This window comes from Paroedura picta, chromosome 4, assembly GCF_049243985.1.
Source record: "Paroedura picta isolate Pp20150507F chromosome 4, Ppicta_v3.0, whole genome shotgun sequence".
Lineage (NCBI taxonomy): Eukaryota > Metazoa > Chordata > Lepidosauria > Squamata > Gekkonidae > Paroedura > Paroedura picta.
Genome location: NC_135372.1, coordinates 62,416,006 through 62,433,526, shown reverse-complemented (window position 1 = coordinate 62,433,526; position 17,521 = coordinate 62,416,006). Strand labels below are relative to the sequence as shown.

General features: G+C 40.1%; 1 protein-coding gene across 6 annotated transcripts in view; it reads right to left on the bottom strand.

Moving 5' to 3' along the window:
- Window positions 1–3,668: 3,668 nt before the first annotated feature.
- ODF2L (outer dense fiber of sperm tails 2 like) overlaps window positions 3,669–17,521 on the bottom strand; it is a 31,919-nt gene continuing 18,066 nt past the window's right edge. For 5 of the 6 annotated variants that reach the window (XM_077333113.1, XM_077333117.1, XM_077333114.1 and 2 more), the window contains 8 exons: window positions 15,072–15,207; window positions 14,434–14,544; window positions 13,059–13,163; window positions 12,745–12,903; window positions 9,859–9,944; window positions 9,621–9,783; window positions 7,045–7,170; window positions 3,669–4,817 (listed from right to left, as the gene is read on the bottom strand). In XM_077333113.1, coding sequence (XP_077189228.1) covers window positions 4,689–4,817; window positions 7,045–7,170; window positions 9,621–9,783; window positions 9,859–9,944; window positions 12,745–12,903; window positions 13,059–13,163; window positions 14,434–14,544; window positions 15,072–15,207 — 1,015 coding nt within the window. In that variant the 3' untranslated portion in view covers window positions 3,669–4,688. The remainder of the gene's footprint in view (window positions 4,818–7,044; window positions 7,171–9,620; window positions 9,784–9,858; window positions 9,945–12,744; window positions 12,904–13,058; window positions 13,164–14,433; window positions 14,545–15,071; window positions 15,208–17,521) is intronic. The other variant, XM_077333118.1, reaches the window with a different exon arrangement.

Here is a 17,521-nt window from a genome sequence, read left to right as displayed (position 1 = left end):
TGTGTATGTATATAAAACACAGCCACTAAAAGAACATTATTAAAGCTCTGAAGCACAATCTTCATTTCAAAAATTCTGTTTTACAAAAATTCTTTACCCTTAATCAATTTATCAAAGAGCCTTTCAAAAAAATTTTAGTAGTACTTGGTCTTGAATAAAGACAGCAGAATCAGTCTCTTCTAAAAGACAAGAACATGGTATAATAATGCTATATTTGAAAGGGAAGCCTTGAGAGACAGACTGTTATGAAGTAACATCTACCCTTCGTTTTCCTTCATCTTCTTTCACAACTGCAAAATCACCTTACAATGTAACGTGATTCTGTCTCAACACTGCCATCCAGATTTATATTCTCATGAATGTTTCTGAGAGAGGTCTGTTTGTGCATGACAAAATAGTTATGTTTATAATGAATGAATACAGCTACTTCGCTTCTGTTTTGCGAAGTGAAGGTAATAAAACAAGAAAAGGCACATTCCAAAATATCAGAGGTGAAACATACTGATACACAATTAAAATCTTTCTTGTGTTACCTTGTTCAAGGAGATGTTCTATTTCACTATGATGTCAGCACTAGCAGAGCACATAAATTCCATGAGCAACTTAGCAATACAATTCTTCTATTTTTTGCAGCTAATTGAACCATTTGGAAGTGAGAAAAGAACACAACAAAGAGAAGGAGGAACCTTTAAGCAGAATGTTGAATAGTTGAATTTTCCTTTCCTTTCACCTTGGTAGTTAGGCACAATCAAACTGGGCACTGCCCAGGATATTGCACAACTAAAAGAAGCAGTGGAATATCAGAAATCATGGTGACGGTTGTGCCATAGGGTCACCAAGAGTCAGACTCAACTGAATGGCTAATATCATCATCATCATTCCTTTCACCTAAACCCTGATTCTCAAGCAACTCAATCAAGCCAGTCTTGCATTTTGAAAGGGAGTTATTGCCTTCCTCTAGCCCCCAATACTGTTGTTCAACATGTACACCATGCTTTAGCTGGAGATTCTCAACAGTTTTCAGATTATTTTAGGAGTCAATTTTAAAAATCCAGCTAAGATACAATGACATCACTGTCACTTTGGCATACATCAAGGAATGTCCTTTAAAATTATACCAGGACTTCAGTCCAACTATCACCCTGAGCTCAGCCAAGACAGCAGATCCATTAGCCACAACTGGTGAACTATGTAATGAACTTATTAAAGTCCTTTCTTACCAGAAACCTGGCTATTTGCTGAACTTATCCACTTGTCTCCAGCCGCCATGAACAACACACTATGAAATCTAATCTCAGCACCTAATGTGTAGTAATTGCACCCTTCAAGAGGGACTCAAAAGACAAATAGACTAGCAAGACCCAAGAATCACTCTCTATAAAACTGGCCATGCAGAGAAAAATAACACCACATTGTTACCTGCAGCTCCCATTCCAAGGTCCCCAGTCCATCAAGGATTTGTAGCTTTTTAGAATATTTATTTTCTCTTAAAGAGCCGGGGTGGAGGAAAGCTCATTTTTACTTATGCACAGTTCCATTCAAATTCAAGTAACTACTCTGTAGTAACAGTGGACTAGTAAAACAAAATGCCAACCCCAGAATTAGCCCCTGCAAAAACAAGACAAAAAAACTCTACCCAGTTATCTAGATTGATGAGCCTTCTAGCTTCTATTTGCAGTGAGACAATCTGTACTGCTGCATATGATAAAGTAGGCTCTGCCTCTTAAAAGCTTTCGCTACAACAAATTTCTTAGTTTTGAAGCTTACAAAAGAGTATTGTTGTTCTGGCTGTAACAGATGAACACAGCTGTTACCAAAATAGGTGGCTTATTAATTAGATGGGGGTACTAGTTTTAAGGAGACAGAGTAACTAGGATTCTTGGCCAATATAGACCAGAATTTTTCCCTTTAGAGAACTCTTAAATAGGCAGATCCTCAGTTCAACTTGAAATATTTTAAAGAGATTGAAACAAAATGCACACAAATAACATACATAGAAGAGCAAACAGAGAAACATAGGGAAGTGAGGGGAAAGGTGATTTTAGGGAAGGGTGATAATGACTGATCTTGACAATGCCCACAGAAGCAGCAAAATGATCAGCATTTAAAGAGAGGAGACCAACAAGAAGAGGCTCCAAGACACACACATACTCTCTCTCTCCGCTGGGAAGCAGGATGTTCCAGTTATAGGGTAAAATATACCCTTGGTTTGATGACATGCCCATAAAACAATAACTTGATGGGCTTTCCTGAGGTAGATAATGGTGTGGGAGAGGTTTCATGACCCTGCAAGAACTGGGTAGAAAGAGCTAATGGGTTAGGTGAATAGAATTAAGTGTTGATCACATCACTGCTTAAATGAGTACAGGGGAAGTAAGGTTGGGTGTTAATGGGATTAGTCCACAGGTTTTGGGAGACCTATATTCCTAAATTATGTATCTCTTTGTAGCATGAAGGCAGGGAGTAGAGTTAGTCATTCTTATACTTCTAAACCACTGGCCCAAGATAGTTCCTGACTTGCATCCTTTTGTTTCATTTCAGACCAGGAAATGTCCTGCACTTATGAATTTTGGGGAGATATTTTAAGATGTTTATGGTTATTCTAGTTATAAACTCCTCTCTGCAAGAGAAGGCATCTGACTGCTAACACAGCTAGAAATCTGCTCAGTGGGCATTTAACACAGTTACCATTCAGCTCCAAATTTAGCCATTTTCATGATTATACGTAACATTCTGCGTATAGCCCAAATGATAAATTTTTTTGCAGAGCAGCGATAGCCATTTCCACATGCTGTAATCCCGCTTATAGAATGCTAGAAAAACCAGGGGACTGCTTTATGGGTCCTTTCCTACCATCACTAAGTGGTGAAATAAACTGTTGGGATGTGCCCCTGCAATAGGCTTCACCCGTAAGATTCTGGTACATACCTGCTCCTACACATAAGGATGGGAGCCTTTTACTGATGGTGTGTTCTGAAAAGGAAGAGATCTCCTGCCAACAAAAGCAGCTCTCATATGAAACAGCATAAGAATATTTGTTTACAAATACACACTACCTGGAAAGGTGGACCCTTATGAGGTTGGCAGAATGTAAGTTACAGGACAACAGTGACTTTGTTCACATAGTGGAAATGAACATTGGTGTTCTACACCATGGTCTACACTAGAGACTTTCCCCATATGCAGCAAAGACTATGTTCAATACATAAGAGGGCAAATGCCAGAGACTATTCTGCACAGAGCAAGAGAAACCTGTACTTGGGGTCTTTGTAGCCTTCTTGTTCTCTTCAGTAGCCTGAGCCTCGGGGAGGGCGGTATATAAATCTAAATAAATAAATAATAAATAAAAGTAAACTGCTCCCTGACTGCTTCTAGACTTGGTGTTACCTCACACAGCTCTCTGTTTGGATGCCTTCTGTCCCTGGCAGCTGCCTCTTCACGCTCTTCTGTTTATGCAGCATGTCCCTCATTGTCCCAGGAGATGACAGGCAAAGCTGTAGAAGGGAGGATAGAACTTCTGCTGCTAGTGAGGCCCCTCCCCCACATGTACTGGGCCTGCCTGCAAGTGATCAAGATGCTGTTTCTCTCCCACATCTGAGGGGAATTTGGAAGTTTTGAGGGGGATTGGGGTAAATTGGTTCCAGGTGGTAGTGTTATAAAATAAGACAGAAGGCTTTAAAATTTTATTAAAAAATTAAGTCAGGGTTGATTTGTCGGAGTCAACAAGCAAATAAACTTAACTGAAGCACTTTCCTAGTGCCCTACACAGTACTCTTAAATCCATTTTTTCCAAGTATACTGAACAATAGGAAATGTGCAACATAAACAAGGATAACAAGTGGTATTTTATTGGGCACCAATTTTCCTAGTTTTTGAAAAACTTTGCTCTGGTGATATGACATTTTTGTGGAAACATTTTTTAGACACTAGCACCACATGCTACTGGTTTTGTATGGGGAGGAAGCAAATTTCTGATCACTGTGTTTCTTTATATTAGATATAATTTGCCTCTTAAAATGTATTACGCTAAGGTTAACAATATCAACCCAGTCAGAGATTCAAGTCTTGCTTCTGCTATTATCAATAAGAGTACATCTGATTTTAATTATGTATACAGAGATCTGTGAAAATAGGCTGAGCTTTCATTTGTTTATCCTTAAGCTACCATCAATACAAACTGTACTACTGTTGGGCCAAGGAGTTGTTTCATATTACTGCATTCAATTTAAGCATGTGAATTAAGTGGCTAGAACCCATACTGAAGCACAGAAACCTTTCCAAACGTGTGTCATCTTCCTGATTCATTATTGCCCCTAATCCAAAATTCAACATGTCTTCTGATGCATCTACATGAGTGACCAACCTCACTCAAGGGGGAAGAAGTTCAGAGCATATAGGGAAGCATGGGTTTGTATGCAAATGACAATACTACCATAATTCAAATATTCATATCACCATCCATGGAGATCCTCTAGCTGTATTCTATCAAATTCAAGATTAAGAATATCCAGGTTTTTTGGGTGCAACTGCAGGAGTGGTTCTCAGTGGTGTATTACTAGCAATTACAAACTTCAGACAAGTTTTTATCCATGTTAGGGAGAGTAACAAGTTTAAAAATAGGAGATCTGATTAAGTAAGCACAGACCTGAACCCACATATTGTGCTAATGTTTTGAAAGCAACAAAAAGTTAGCCAAAGATGGTTACATAGGTGGTTTTCAAATATTGGACATAATTCTGGATGCTTTGGTTCTGATTTTCGGATTTTTGAAGACTATTTTCTAGCTCTTTCAAGCATACTTCACGATGTTTTTCACTCTGAAAAAAACACAGATTGTATTAGACCCAAGTGGTTTTGTGAAAACAAACAAGAGACTGCCTTAGTGAACAGGAACAAACTAATTTTTACAAATTTAATTCTGAAGTAACTGTGACATCCTCATACTACTGCAATGTCAGAATCCCTGCAGATCTTTCTTTCTTTTTTTACAGAAGCACCTGTAACCAATTTAAATTACATTTTTGGTACTGAAGGTGCTTGTTAAAACAAAGTGATGGATAGCAGTTTTATTAGAGCCATTTATAATCCACCATCCCCATAAAATACACTCGTTCTTAAGATTAATTATGTTTATTAGAACATAAACTTACAAATACATGTGGTTAAAATAAGTGTCAAAGCTGTCACAGAATTTATAAGTACTGGGTATATTTTTAATGCAATATTACCTTCTGGGTAAAAGTAATCAAATGACTTCCTAGGGGCTTGTTTTCAAACTGTAATGCCCTACAACATGAGTGTAGTAAGGACTCCTGAGTCTTGTTCATAAGTATTTACAGTTCATTACCATTTCCAGCAACATCAGCTCACCAGGAGTAGAACAATATGTTGTACTTTTCATAATGTATTCCCAATCTCTGTGTTTATATGTATGTATAGAAAAACCAATTGCAGGAGAACAATGAATATGTTTGTGTTGACTATGACACTGTATTCAACCATGAATAATATTAGCTTAATTCTTATTTTTAACTGTCAGTTTAAGAAAGACTGAAATAGAAAATGCTTACTCTGTGTGTGTTTGTATTATATATAGCAGCAGTGACATATGAAGGAGAAATCATTCTACTGAAGAATAAGAACAAAGAATACATATCTAAAAGCAATAAGTCCTATATTCATATGCTTAGTTTTGCCCTCAAGTAGAATGCTTGGAAATGGTTAAAGCTGAAAGTAAATTAACATCTATGGGAAAAGTTACAGATTATTTTAGAACAGGGGTAGTCAAACTGCGGCCCTCCAGATGTCCATGGACTACAATTCCCAGGAGCCCCTGACAGCATTCGCTGAATTAGATTCCAAAGGAAAAGAAGAAAGAAAGAAAGTCATATTACTGGGAAAAGTTGGTCAAGTGCACAGCTGTTGAAACTTGCATGAATTAAAATGAAAGCAGTTTTCCTTTCACCAAACTAATGTTCTGATCAAAATCCACCACCATCCACAAGTGGCACTATAAGTAGCTTGCAGTGATTGGAGAGATAGTAAGGAATACAGCCTCCTGCTCTAGAGATAATTGTTTATAAAAAAAGAAGTCCTTAGGTAGTCTTCCTCTACTTCACCTGGTCATAATAGCTCTGATCCTTTGAGTTCAAATTTGAACTACCCGAAGGAGTCTCAAAATGGCTTATAGTCGCCTTCCCTTTCCTCTCCCCACAACAGACACCCCATGAGGTAGGTGAGGCTGAGAGAGCCCTGATATTACTGCTCGGTCAGAACAGCTTTATCAGTGCTGTGGCAAGCTCAAGGTCACCAAGCTGGTTCCATGTGGTGGAGTGCGAAATCAAACCTGGCTCACCAGATTAGAAGTCCGCACTCCTAACCACTACACCAAGCTGGCTCTCTTTGGAGATTTCAAAGTCAATTCCAGGAGATATGAACATCAAATGAACTATATTTATTTAGCTTATTTATAGCTCGCTGTTCTCACTGCGACTGAAGATAGCAGAGTAAAAGAAAGAAGAAAAAAATTATCATATAACATAAGACATTCCAACCAGGTCTCTGCCATACAAGCTGGTCATTTTACCCTCCGTGACTAACTCTGACAGGAGTGCAGGTTTATGTTCTCACAGATTTGGTGCTGCTTAATATTAATTACAACGGAGTGGTGGTGTTTAGAGACTCTTTCGTGCACTTCTCTCAAGATGAGGTGATCAACTAAACTGCAGCCAAAGCTTAACAATTCTACAACACATGCATACACTTGTTTGGTGTTCAGATACAAAAGAACTGGGAGAAGCAAGAACATTTAGTATTCCATTCAGAACCAGAGGCTGTTTTCTTGACTTTGGAGGGTATTAGGTACTAGAAATCACATTGAGTGTATTGTACCATATATGCATATTTTAATCTAGCTAAAAAACAAAGAAAAGGGAGTGCATGGGGTCCTACAGGCTAAAGTCTTACAAGCTATGGGTCAAATGTCCATTGGCTGGATGGCCTACAATCACAAAGCAATACCCCACTCCCCAAATATCTACTCACATTATTCAATTTCCTAGCTAGTTGTTTATGTTCTTCTTTTTTCTGTCTTAGTTCATTTTCTAGATCCAACATTTTCAACTGAAGGGCCTGCTCTTTAGATGAAATTTTTTCCACCTCTTCTGCTAGCTGTAAAAGAGAGATCAACCCAAGATTATACACTCAAACAGAAACTGTGGATGAAAGTAATGGCTTAACAGGGTTATTTTACTATGACTAGTTCAGCTAAGTGAAAATTACAAAACATTCGCAAAATCATCCTATTAGTAATTTATCCCTACAGTATCAGATCTGACTTTTTCTGATTGATTTTGAACATAAAACGAAGCCCACCCCCCAAAAAAACACACACACACACAAGACTTTCTCCCTCCTTCTCCTTGTGAACTGGATTATCTAATGAAATGTATCTGCTAGTTCTTCAGGACACAGTATTTCCATATGGCTACCATATGGTGATCGTAAGCTGCTTGGAGACTCCTTCTAGTAGAAAAAAGTGAGGTACAAAAGAACCCTGGCTCTTCTTCTACCTAATATTGTGCATAGGGAGAGAGATCTCACTTTAACACTGTTCAGCTAAATGTCTACAACTCATCTAACTACATGGGATAAATGTATGCCTCAGACTTTGTGGAAAAGTCAAGGCATGTTGCAAAAGTATATGCCTGTGGCCAGTGTATGCCTGTCTGCTTCTTTATACATATTTGCTAAACACAAGCATTCAAATTAGTACACAAAACAGAGAAAAGTTCTTATCTAGATGAATCATGTTGACTCAAATTGCTATATTATGTTTTCTCGCTCACTAGCAGTTTTTTTGTACAATGCTATTACTTTATCTTAAGAAAATAAAGTTGCACATTATTTGTAGGCAAAGTGGCTTTTGAAGTGAGATTGGTTCACACTTCCTCTTACTATATGCTTCCATGTTTTGTCCAAATTCTGGATATGCACGTAACTTCTTGATGTGGTGCAGCTTTTCTAATTATGTCTTAAGAAGAGCCTTGCTAAATCCCACCAAGGGCACATCAACTCCACAGTTGAAGGAGGAGGAGTTGGTTCTTATATGCCACTTTTCTCTACCCGAAGGAGTCTCAAAGACCGTTTATGCACTGGGCACTTCACTGTCCCAGCTCCCATGCAGGAGCAAAAATTGGGGGCAGATGAGGAGCACCAGGCCAAATGCTCCCCCGTGTGGGTGCAGGAAAAGGTGGGGCAACATGCCACGACTAAAACTCCAGCCTGCAGCCTGGCATCAAACCTCCAGTGCATAAACGGTCAAAGTGGCTTACAGTCGCCTTCCTTTTCCTCTCCCCACAACTAGTTGCCGCTGAAAAGCCACCAGCATTGCATGGAAGCAACAGGCTTCCTCTGATAAGCAACTGATATTAAACAGAACATTGACTCTGAACTTGGAGGATCCATTTAGCCATCGTGGCTGGTAGCTGCTGATAGACCTATCCTGTTGTCCCAGACCACTGGGGTCATCGGATTATTTGAAATATAAGCCTATCTTCTGTGACTCTGACAAGTTTCCTTGTAAAGCTATCTAGCCAGTGGGCATCAATCCTTGTGGCAGTGAATGCCATAACTTTATGTGTTGTACAAAGTAGGAAACCTTTGCATTTCCTGGATCTGCTGCTTATCATTTTCATTGGGTGACTCTGAGTTATAGTATTGTAGGAAAGGTTGAACACATTCTCATAATGTTTTCTGATCGATGGCTTTATAAATCTGTATGAGTTTTACTTCAGAGGGGAGCTGTTTGTCTATAACTGCCTCCATGCAGTTCAGGTAATTTTAACTGCACAATTGTCAGAACGCTTTATCCTAATAGCTTCCTGCATGGAGCAAGTCTCTACATATTAACAAGTTCCTCCTCCACCATCAATCGAAGTATGACTCCAACCTATGTATCAGCTCAAGTTGCTCCTTTCCCATGCTAAATCAGAGCCAGAACTAGTCCAGGAATGATTTATCAATACCGGTCTCTCCCTCACCTCCAAATAATCAGCTCTTTGGGTGAAAGCATTTCCAGGATAAATTGTATGACTTTTAAAAACGTTTGAACCAGAGAATGTTTCACTTTAGAATGTGACATTGCTCTTTCTCATTAGCAAGTGTGTTACATAGGCCCATTATGCACGGCTGCCGAAACAGCGATTTCGGGTCACATGGAAAACGCCGAGGGGGAAGACACGACGCACACTGGTTATGCACAGGGTGGGGCGCGACGGCGGCAAAACCCAGAATAACCGATTATGCACGCGGCAATCCCAGCGCCACTTCTGGTTGCGCCCCGGTCACCCGGAAGCTGCGCTTTCTTCTGCGTTTCATGAACGCGGCTTTTTCGGTGGCATGCGCCGAAGCTGCAGCCGGTTGCAGCCGGCACCGTGCGTTATCGGTGATTTTAGTCGCCGCCATTCCACCCCGAATGTGCGCTAAAACCCCTGTGCATAATGGGTCATACTGAGAACCACACAGATTGTTTCTTTCATGGGGCTGAACTTGTCCATTCAAGAGACTAAATATTGCTTATCTGAATAAAAATAATTCAAAACACTAAAGGTTGTATCTACCCTTTTCCGTCCATCTTCCAAAGCAGCTTCCAGTTGTCTGGTCAAAGCATTGTAACTTGCAAGCTTCTGTTTGAACTGCAATTCAGTTTTCTGAAGATTCTCTTCCTGGATCACCAGCTGATTTTCAAGTCCTTTGTTTTGCAATTCCATTTCACCTAATTTTCTTTTAAGGCAGATAGATAGTTATGTAACTTCACTACAGAAGGAAATACTCAACTGTGGGAGGAATCATATTTACCTTTGAACTTCTTCATACTTCATCTGGATTGTGTAATTTTCATCTTCCAAACAATGGTGTTTCAAGAAATCATCACTGTTCCCTACCTGTGAAAACAGTGGTTCCAACATATCTAACAAAGCAGCATAAAGAAAACTGAATTTCTATCAAACCCAGTCTAATGCAGTCACTTCAGAGCAGTTTTAGCAATATGAACACATCAAGACAAACTTTATTTGGTCTATTTGATTGATCACATGGCAGGAGAGTTCACATGGGAGGTAAATTGCACTGTTTCTCTACAATTATAATGCAGATTTTGTCCCTGCTGAAAATGTGAATTAGGTGTCTCAGGTACACTTTCACAGGTAAAAAAATATAACTATAATCAGCATAAGATCAAAACTTTTATGGCATGTAAAATGAAGTTCTTACAAAGATCTGACATCTTAATCTGCTAAAGCGGCATTATTTCTGGAAGCTTTACTACATAGCCTACAAGAATGCCTTGCAAATCAAGACAACAGATACTTTTAACTGAGTTCCTACCTTTTACAGGAGGCTATTCAGAGAGAAGATATACAAGTTATTTTAAAACAGATGACTAAAGGGGAATGGGGGGAGCTTTTCTTTTAAAAATACATCAGAGCTTGTGGTCTAACCACGTTCAACAAAAGTTGACCAGGTTTCCATTCTGAAACAGTATTAAAGGAGAAAGTGTCTGTACAAAAGCACACTCCTTTCTTGTAATAGAGCCCTTTGGAATGCTGCCTTAAGCGACACCAGTTCCCTTTCAAAGCCAATTTGGCCCCAGTTAATGTATTTACTACCAACCAATGCTCAAAAAGTATAGTCCCTCACTTTCCCTATACAGATTACCTCCTGTGTGAACGGAGCAACCAATGTCAATGCCCAGCCATATAACAATGGGTTCACTAAACTTTACAAATGAAATGCAATGTATGCAAGTTTAGACAAGATTAAGATGCACTGCACTCAATTGACTTATTGACTTCATTTAAAGGTTGCCAACAAACCTGTTGTTCATGCCAAGGCTGAGCCATGCTTACTGCTGTTTGCACACCAAAGGGTGGAGGGATGATACCTGAGAAGAGGTCGGAGGTGTGGCCTGCATCTTTCATTGCCTCCAGATTCATGGCACTGCTGCCTTGGCCAAGGTAGTTGCGGAGAATCATTGCAACCTACTTTAGAGCCAGTTTCCCTGCAGTACTCATGCAAAGCTGGTCTTCTTTTAAGCAGCCATGAAAAGAAGTTGCAGGGCCAAAAGGAATACGGAAAGATGTTCCTATGTGAACCCCTCTCTCTGGCATACAGCCCAGACAGGCCACTGTGGAAAAGGCTCACAGTGTCTCAGGCATACAATTTGAGCACTCCTAATGCTCCACCCATTCTCTTGTTGCATGTGGAGTTCAGCTGAAGACTTCCCAGTTTTGAAGCTTTTAAGCTCCAAATTAAGATCACATCCAAGCACAAACAGCTGAGCAACTTGGATAATGTTTTCTCTTAACAAACTAGGATGCTAAATCAGAATTTAATCTGCCTTAATCCTGGTTTGTGACTAAGAAACAAACAGCAATTCATCCACTGACATTTAAATGTCATGGCAAACTGCATTTTAACTGAAGGCTTTCCAAACCATGAAGACTTCAGTCACATTCCAGGTACAAAGGAGGTAGGGAGGAACAATGCAGGGACAGCAGCAAGCTGGTTTATGCCCATCACAAACCAACAGTCTGAACTATGTCACTGTCAATTAAGTATACAGCAGGCTTAAACTGAAAAACAGTTCTTCTCAGTAATTTTTATCATTTACTGCAATTAACTGGGCATCTTCTGTAAGCAACATTGTACTGCCCATAAAAGAAATGCAGTACTTTCATTATGATGATAAAAATCTGGAGCCTGAGCTTCTTTTAATGCAGCATTACCCAACAGGAACTACATATTTCATTGCATCTTCTTTAGGGAGGGAAATTTGTACATTTCAAGTTTAGACAGCGTGAAGGAGCAGGTTATCACAAATTTATTTATTTATTATTGGACTGCTATCCCTCCACTTCTCAAAAGACTCAAGGCAGGTGACAAGATAAAACAATAAAACCTCCTTAAAAACCATACCCCCCCCTCCCCAAGAACAGCAGCAAGATCAGCATAATAATTCTCTCTCACCCCACTCCAAGCAGGCTGCACAGTGTACGTGCAGGGACTTGATTCCACCCTGGCCTCACCCAAAGACCTGGTGGAAGAGCTCCATCTTGCAAGCCCTATGGAACTGTCAAAGCTCTGACAGGACTCTCAGCTCTTCCGGGAGCTCATTCCATCAGGTCAGGGCCAGGATTGAAAAGAACCTGGCCTGGGTTGAGACCAGGTGAACCTTAGGGTTAGGGACCTCCAGCAGATTGGCACCCACAGAGAAAAGAGCCCTGTGGGGGGCATAAGGAGACAAGTGGGCCCTTGGAAGGTAGGCAGAGCCGCAAATGGCCTTAAAGGTTAATACCAAAACCTTGAAGCTGATCCGGGCCATAACTGGCAACCAATGCAGCTGCCTCAGCACTGGCTGGATAACTAAGGTTCAGAGGTTTAATATCTAATATTCAAAGTTCATTAGCAGAAATTCAAATACATAAATAAGTAGTAATACCACTGCCTTTAAAAACAAAGAAATAGATGGGTTTCATTTCAGAGCACTAAATCCTACACATAAAGAACACTGATTCTACCAGGAAGCTACAGCAGATGACATGAGTGCCCCCAGCTGGCAAACACGGTTTCCCCATCTTTACAATATTTAAAACAACCCAAAAGGGAGAAGAAAAACTCAGTTTCTTAGACTTTCTTCTACATTTCTTTAGAGGCTTTAACCAACAATGACTGTTCCTCAAGCACCTGAAACTGCAGCTCCCTAAAGGCTTTGGATTTATCTACACAACTCTTTTGGCAAGACAGCAGGCTTTCTTGACACTTTTGCAGTTTCCCTTCAGCTGAGTTCTGTAAATCACGGACATGTTCTAACTCCTTCAAACGAGCCTCCATCTGGCCCCTCATCTGTGCGGCAGCATTGGTGACGGGGGTGGGGGTGGGATAAACGTAAACAACAAAAAAAGGGAGTTAGCATTAATTGACACTTTGCACAGCCTAGTAAGTGCAAGCTACTCTACAGTACTAATTGCACCAAAAAAGAGAAAATACACTGTACTTACCTTATCCATTTCTAAAGCTTTGACTTCCATTAAGTTTTTCCTTTCATGTATGACCTTTTCATACCTGGCTCTCAATTCTTCGGCTTCCATTTCTAATTTCTGCACCTAAAACAGCATTTCACAGACACTAAATTATTCTTTCTGGTATTTGTTACTGGCATAAAAGCTTGCATTTGTGTTCTAAATAGTTTTAATTACAGTTTTTAAAAGAGGTAGTGAGGTAGTGATGGCCACAAGTAGAGATAGCTTTAAAAGGGGGTTAGACAGATTCTAACTCACTTCCAGACTCATTAGCCAGATGTCTGGAAGCAGTGATGAGCTGGCTCAAGCAAAACTGTCTGAAGCTTAATCCTGCAAAGACGGAGGTCCTGTGGTTCAGTAGGAATGAGCCAAGTGAGGAAGCGTGACTACCCAACCTGGATAGGGTGCAACTGTCAGCTGCACACTCTGCCAGGAACCTGGGTGTGATCTTCAACATCTCCCTTTCCATGGAGGAACAGATCACAAAGGTGGCCAGGTTGACATTCTTCCACCTATGCCAAGCCAAGCTACTTGCGCCCTACCTGGGCCCAGAACACCTAGCCACAGTGATCCAGGCAATGGTCAACTCTGGGCTGGATTTCTGTAATTCGCTCTATGCAGGCCTAACCTTATCCCTGGCTTGGAAGCTCCAAGTGGTGCTGAAGGCGGCAGCCAGGGCCCATATTTGACCCACACTCCAACAGCTACACTGGCTACCAGTTGACTACTGGGTAATTACCTTCAAGGCCATATGTGGTCTGGGCCCTGAGTATCTAAGAAACCCCCTCTCCACCTATGCCCCCCAAAGAGCTTTACGTGCCAACACCAATAAACAGGTCATCAGGGTCATGCTGGAACTAAAACAATTCTGCGGGGCCTGCAAAACTGATCTCATCCACCAGGCATTTGGCCAAGACAAGTGAACAAGCCGCCAACCACCAACCAGAAGCCCATAATTTACACTAATAGAAAACCGGACCAGAGTGCAGACAAACGAATCTGTGGTTTGTTATTGAATACTGTTGTTATATCGCAGTTTGTTGTTGTTCAGTACTGTTGTTATATTATACTGTTTGATACAAGTTTCACTATTAAATAAGTTTTATATTGAATGTTCATTGTACTGTACCACAATTGAGAGTTATAATGTAAACTGACATGAGCCAAAAGGAAGGGCAGTATATCAATATAATCAATACAATCAATAAATAAATATGTGGAGATCTGGCTAATAGCCCTAGTGACTGAAGGAAGACTCCATATCCAGAGTCAGCAAACCTCAAACTCCAGAGCCGAGAAGAAGCAGCAGGTGAGGGAATGGCCTGTATGCTCTGTTTCCAGTTGAATGGCTCACCTCAGTCTTATATTGGTTCACCAGGTTCTCTTGCTGCTTTGCTTCTTCATGCAAGTCCAGGAGTTCAGCTTCTGCAGACTTAATATCCACTTCCAAAGCAGCAGAAGATGCCTAACATTTAGAATGCAGCTTTAATAAATGTTACTTAGAAGGTTTCATTAGGTAATGAAAAAAATGGGACTGATCAGTGTGGCAAGTATATTAAAAAAAACTGAAGTTAATACCAACTGTTTTGATTTATTAAATATTTATATCCCTGTTTTACATCCAGATTAGCTAACAACTAATCGTCATCATTTAAAATAATCTTTGAAATTATCTATAAAAATCCTCATTAACAAGTTGTAGACCTAGAACTGTAACTCTATGCAACCCTACTTGAAAGTCAGTCTCACTGTATTCTGAGAGTGCTACTCCTCAATAAGCAAACACTGGACTGGTATGAAATTGTTGTATGAGAAATAAAAGGAATGTGTGCACTTTAAGAAAATCAATCTTTTTCATGTGCAGCCATGTGAAAAGCTGCTGCAACAAGACAGCTCAAAATGCATGGCTAAGATAGGATCAAGATGATATTCAATAGAGGCTCTTAACATAAACAGGAGGCCTACACTTTTTACAAATGAAAATATAATTACCTTTAATTTTGCATTTTCAAGAGAAATATTTTCCTTTTCAGAGAGGACAGAATTAAGCTTTCCAAGAATATCTCCCTTGGACTTCCTCCCATCATCTTGTAGTCTTCGTAGTTCCATCAAATGGTCTTCCACCTGCCTTTAACATTACAAGTCATGAATGACCCGTCAATCCAAAAATCAGCAGAGAAGAAACTGATGATGGCTGTTTATTCAAAGCACTGAGTCACTGTGTTGAATAAACTGGTTAATCGCACAGCCATCATCAGTTTCTTCTTTAACATTTCAAGCACAGCCTCTGTAGTAATTAAATCTATGTGCCTGTGCTACATAGTTGCACGTGAACCTACTTCCTCATTTTTGGCTTCTTAGAAGTTATTTCCAAAAAGCATCTCCATATTCAACATATGGAAAAAAACATTATTTAGCAACAATTAAAATTAGATTTTCCAGATAATGATGCTAATGGTAACTATATGGAATAGCACAAGAGCAGAAAGATTGTGGTGTGCCACACCGAGGATGGTGTCTCTCTCTTGCAACAAGAAGTGGACTGCCCTGGAGCTTACAATAAAGGATCTTCAAACTGAAGAGTCTGCAATACAGGAGGCACAAAGCAACATGGGGGCTGTTGCAGACTGACTAGTTTGTGGAGAATTACCCTGGCTGCTGGGGATAAGGACTACGTAGGTCCCCACTGTATCCTCTCCCATGGTGGATTGAGAGCAGGTTGGAATGGCATACAGAACTAGACAGCAATAAGATAAGCATGGTATGGGCACCTTGTAGGTTATGTGCTTAAGGCCAGGGCTGTACAGTATAATGCCCCCGGAGTAGCCCACGAATGAAAGAATTTCACTGCAGCAGTTTACTCAAGAGCAGTGATGATGTCTGATCTGGAGCACGATTGTTCAAAAGTAAGTTACACAGTTTACAGTGAAGCTTGATCTCCAATATTCATATTTAGGATTATAATTTTAATAATTATGTATATTTATACAACAATGCAGTACAAAGCCTAGGGAAATCATTTTAGCTAGGTTACCGATGTTATGTGGAGATATAAAAGGTTTTTTGCTTCTTGGTCGTGACCAACAGCAGCGGTTAATAAATCGAATAATAATAATTAATAAGCATATTCTTTGTACTCCACATTGAATTTCTTTAGAGACTGGGGTAATCAAGACTGTCTTTGGGAGATGGCAATGCCACAGCATCCCCAGGTCTCTAAAGATCCAGCGTGGGCTACAGACTTATATAATCCCTCTCAATTTTATTCTGCTTCTCCCATACAAATTTTCCTTCCTGATCCCTTAACAGCATTAACCATGGAGTTTTATTACATTTGCAGTGAAGTCAAGTCTAACGTAATTAGTTGTTAACCCTTCGAACAACGTTTTGGTCCAAATAAATCAAAGAGAAAGAAGTACAGATCTCTGCTTTCACTATTTCAGCTATGAATTTTACATTGATTGTCTGGTCTAAATTGCAACAGGGAGCTTATGGTCAAATCCACTACTTGTGAGTAGCTGCTGTCTATCCCAGGGTTCCCCAACCTGGTGACCACTGAGGTTTTCAGAAGGTGGGCAGGGCTGCTGTAAGGCAGGGCTTATTATTGGCTACTGTCATTCAAAGGAAAGGAATTTCTACCAAGGGTCAGGAGAAATGGTAGCATCTGGGCTTTCCTTAGTCAGGACATGGCTCCATCCTCCCCTCCGGCTTTCCTTCTTCCCAGGAGGTGTGAGGAGGGAGACATTACATCTGATTCCACCTCCTACGGCAGGCATATTGGCACTCACCCACTTCTCTCAAAATTCCCAAACTGCCCAATTCAGAAAGGCTGGGGATCTACCAAATGGAAATATTCAAAAACATTCAAGAAAATCCTAATACTATAATAAGGACTTGAGGATTTTCCAGAAATAATTGGCAGTTCAGCCATTTTACTTTTACTTTCTGAACATTTTGTATATTTTAATAAGTACCCCCAAAATAGCAGCATATATATTCTGTTTTAGTTTCTAGAGTGTGAACTTTAAAAGAAATAAAGGAAACATCTTATGTGAAGCCTATTTCAATGCTGTAAGCATTCTTTCATCCATTTAAGGTTTATATTTCCAGCCTCAAAAATACAAGATGTCAATTCTGATACTGGCTGCTTAAAAAAAAAGTCCTGGGCATGTTCTTGATCTAGTTGACATTATTATCAAGAAATGGGGGGGGGGAAAGAAATGGGGTGGGGGGAGTATATGCAATACTAACAAGTTACAGCAAACATAGACCTTCTGCTGAAGCACTCTAAGAGCCCAACATGTCAAAAGTTTGTACTGAGTTCTTCAACTGCTACTTCTTTTTTCCCTGCTTGGAAGAAAAAGAGCTAACAGGCATAGAGGCTGTACGATCACCAAGCACTGCCTGCCTAGTACATACTCTCAGCAACTCAGTGATTCCCT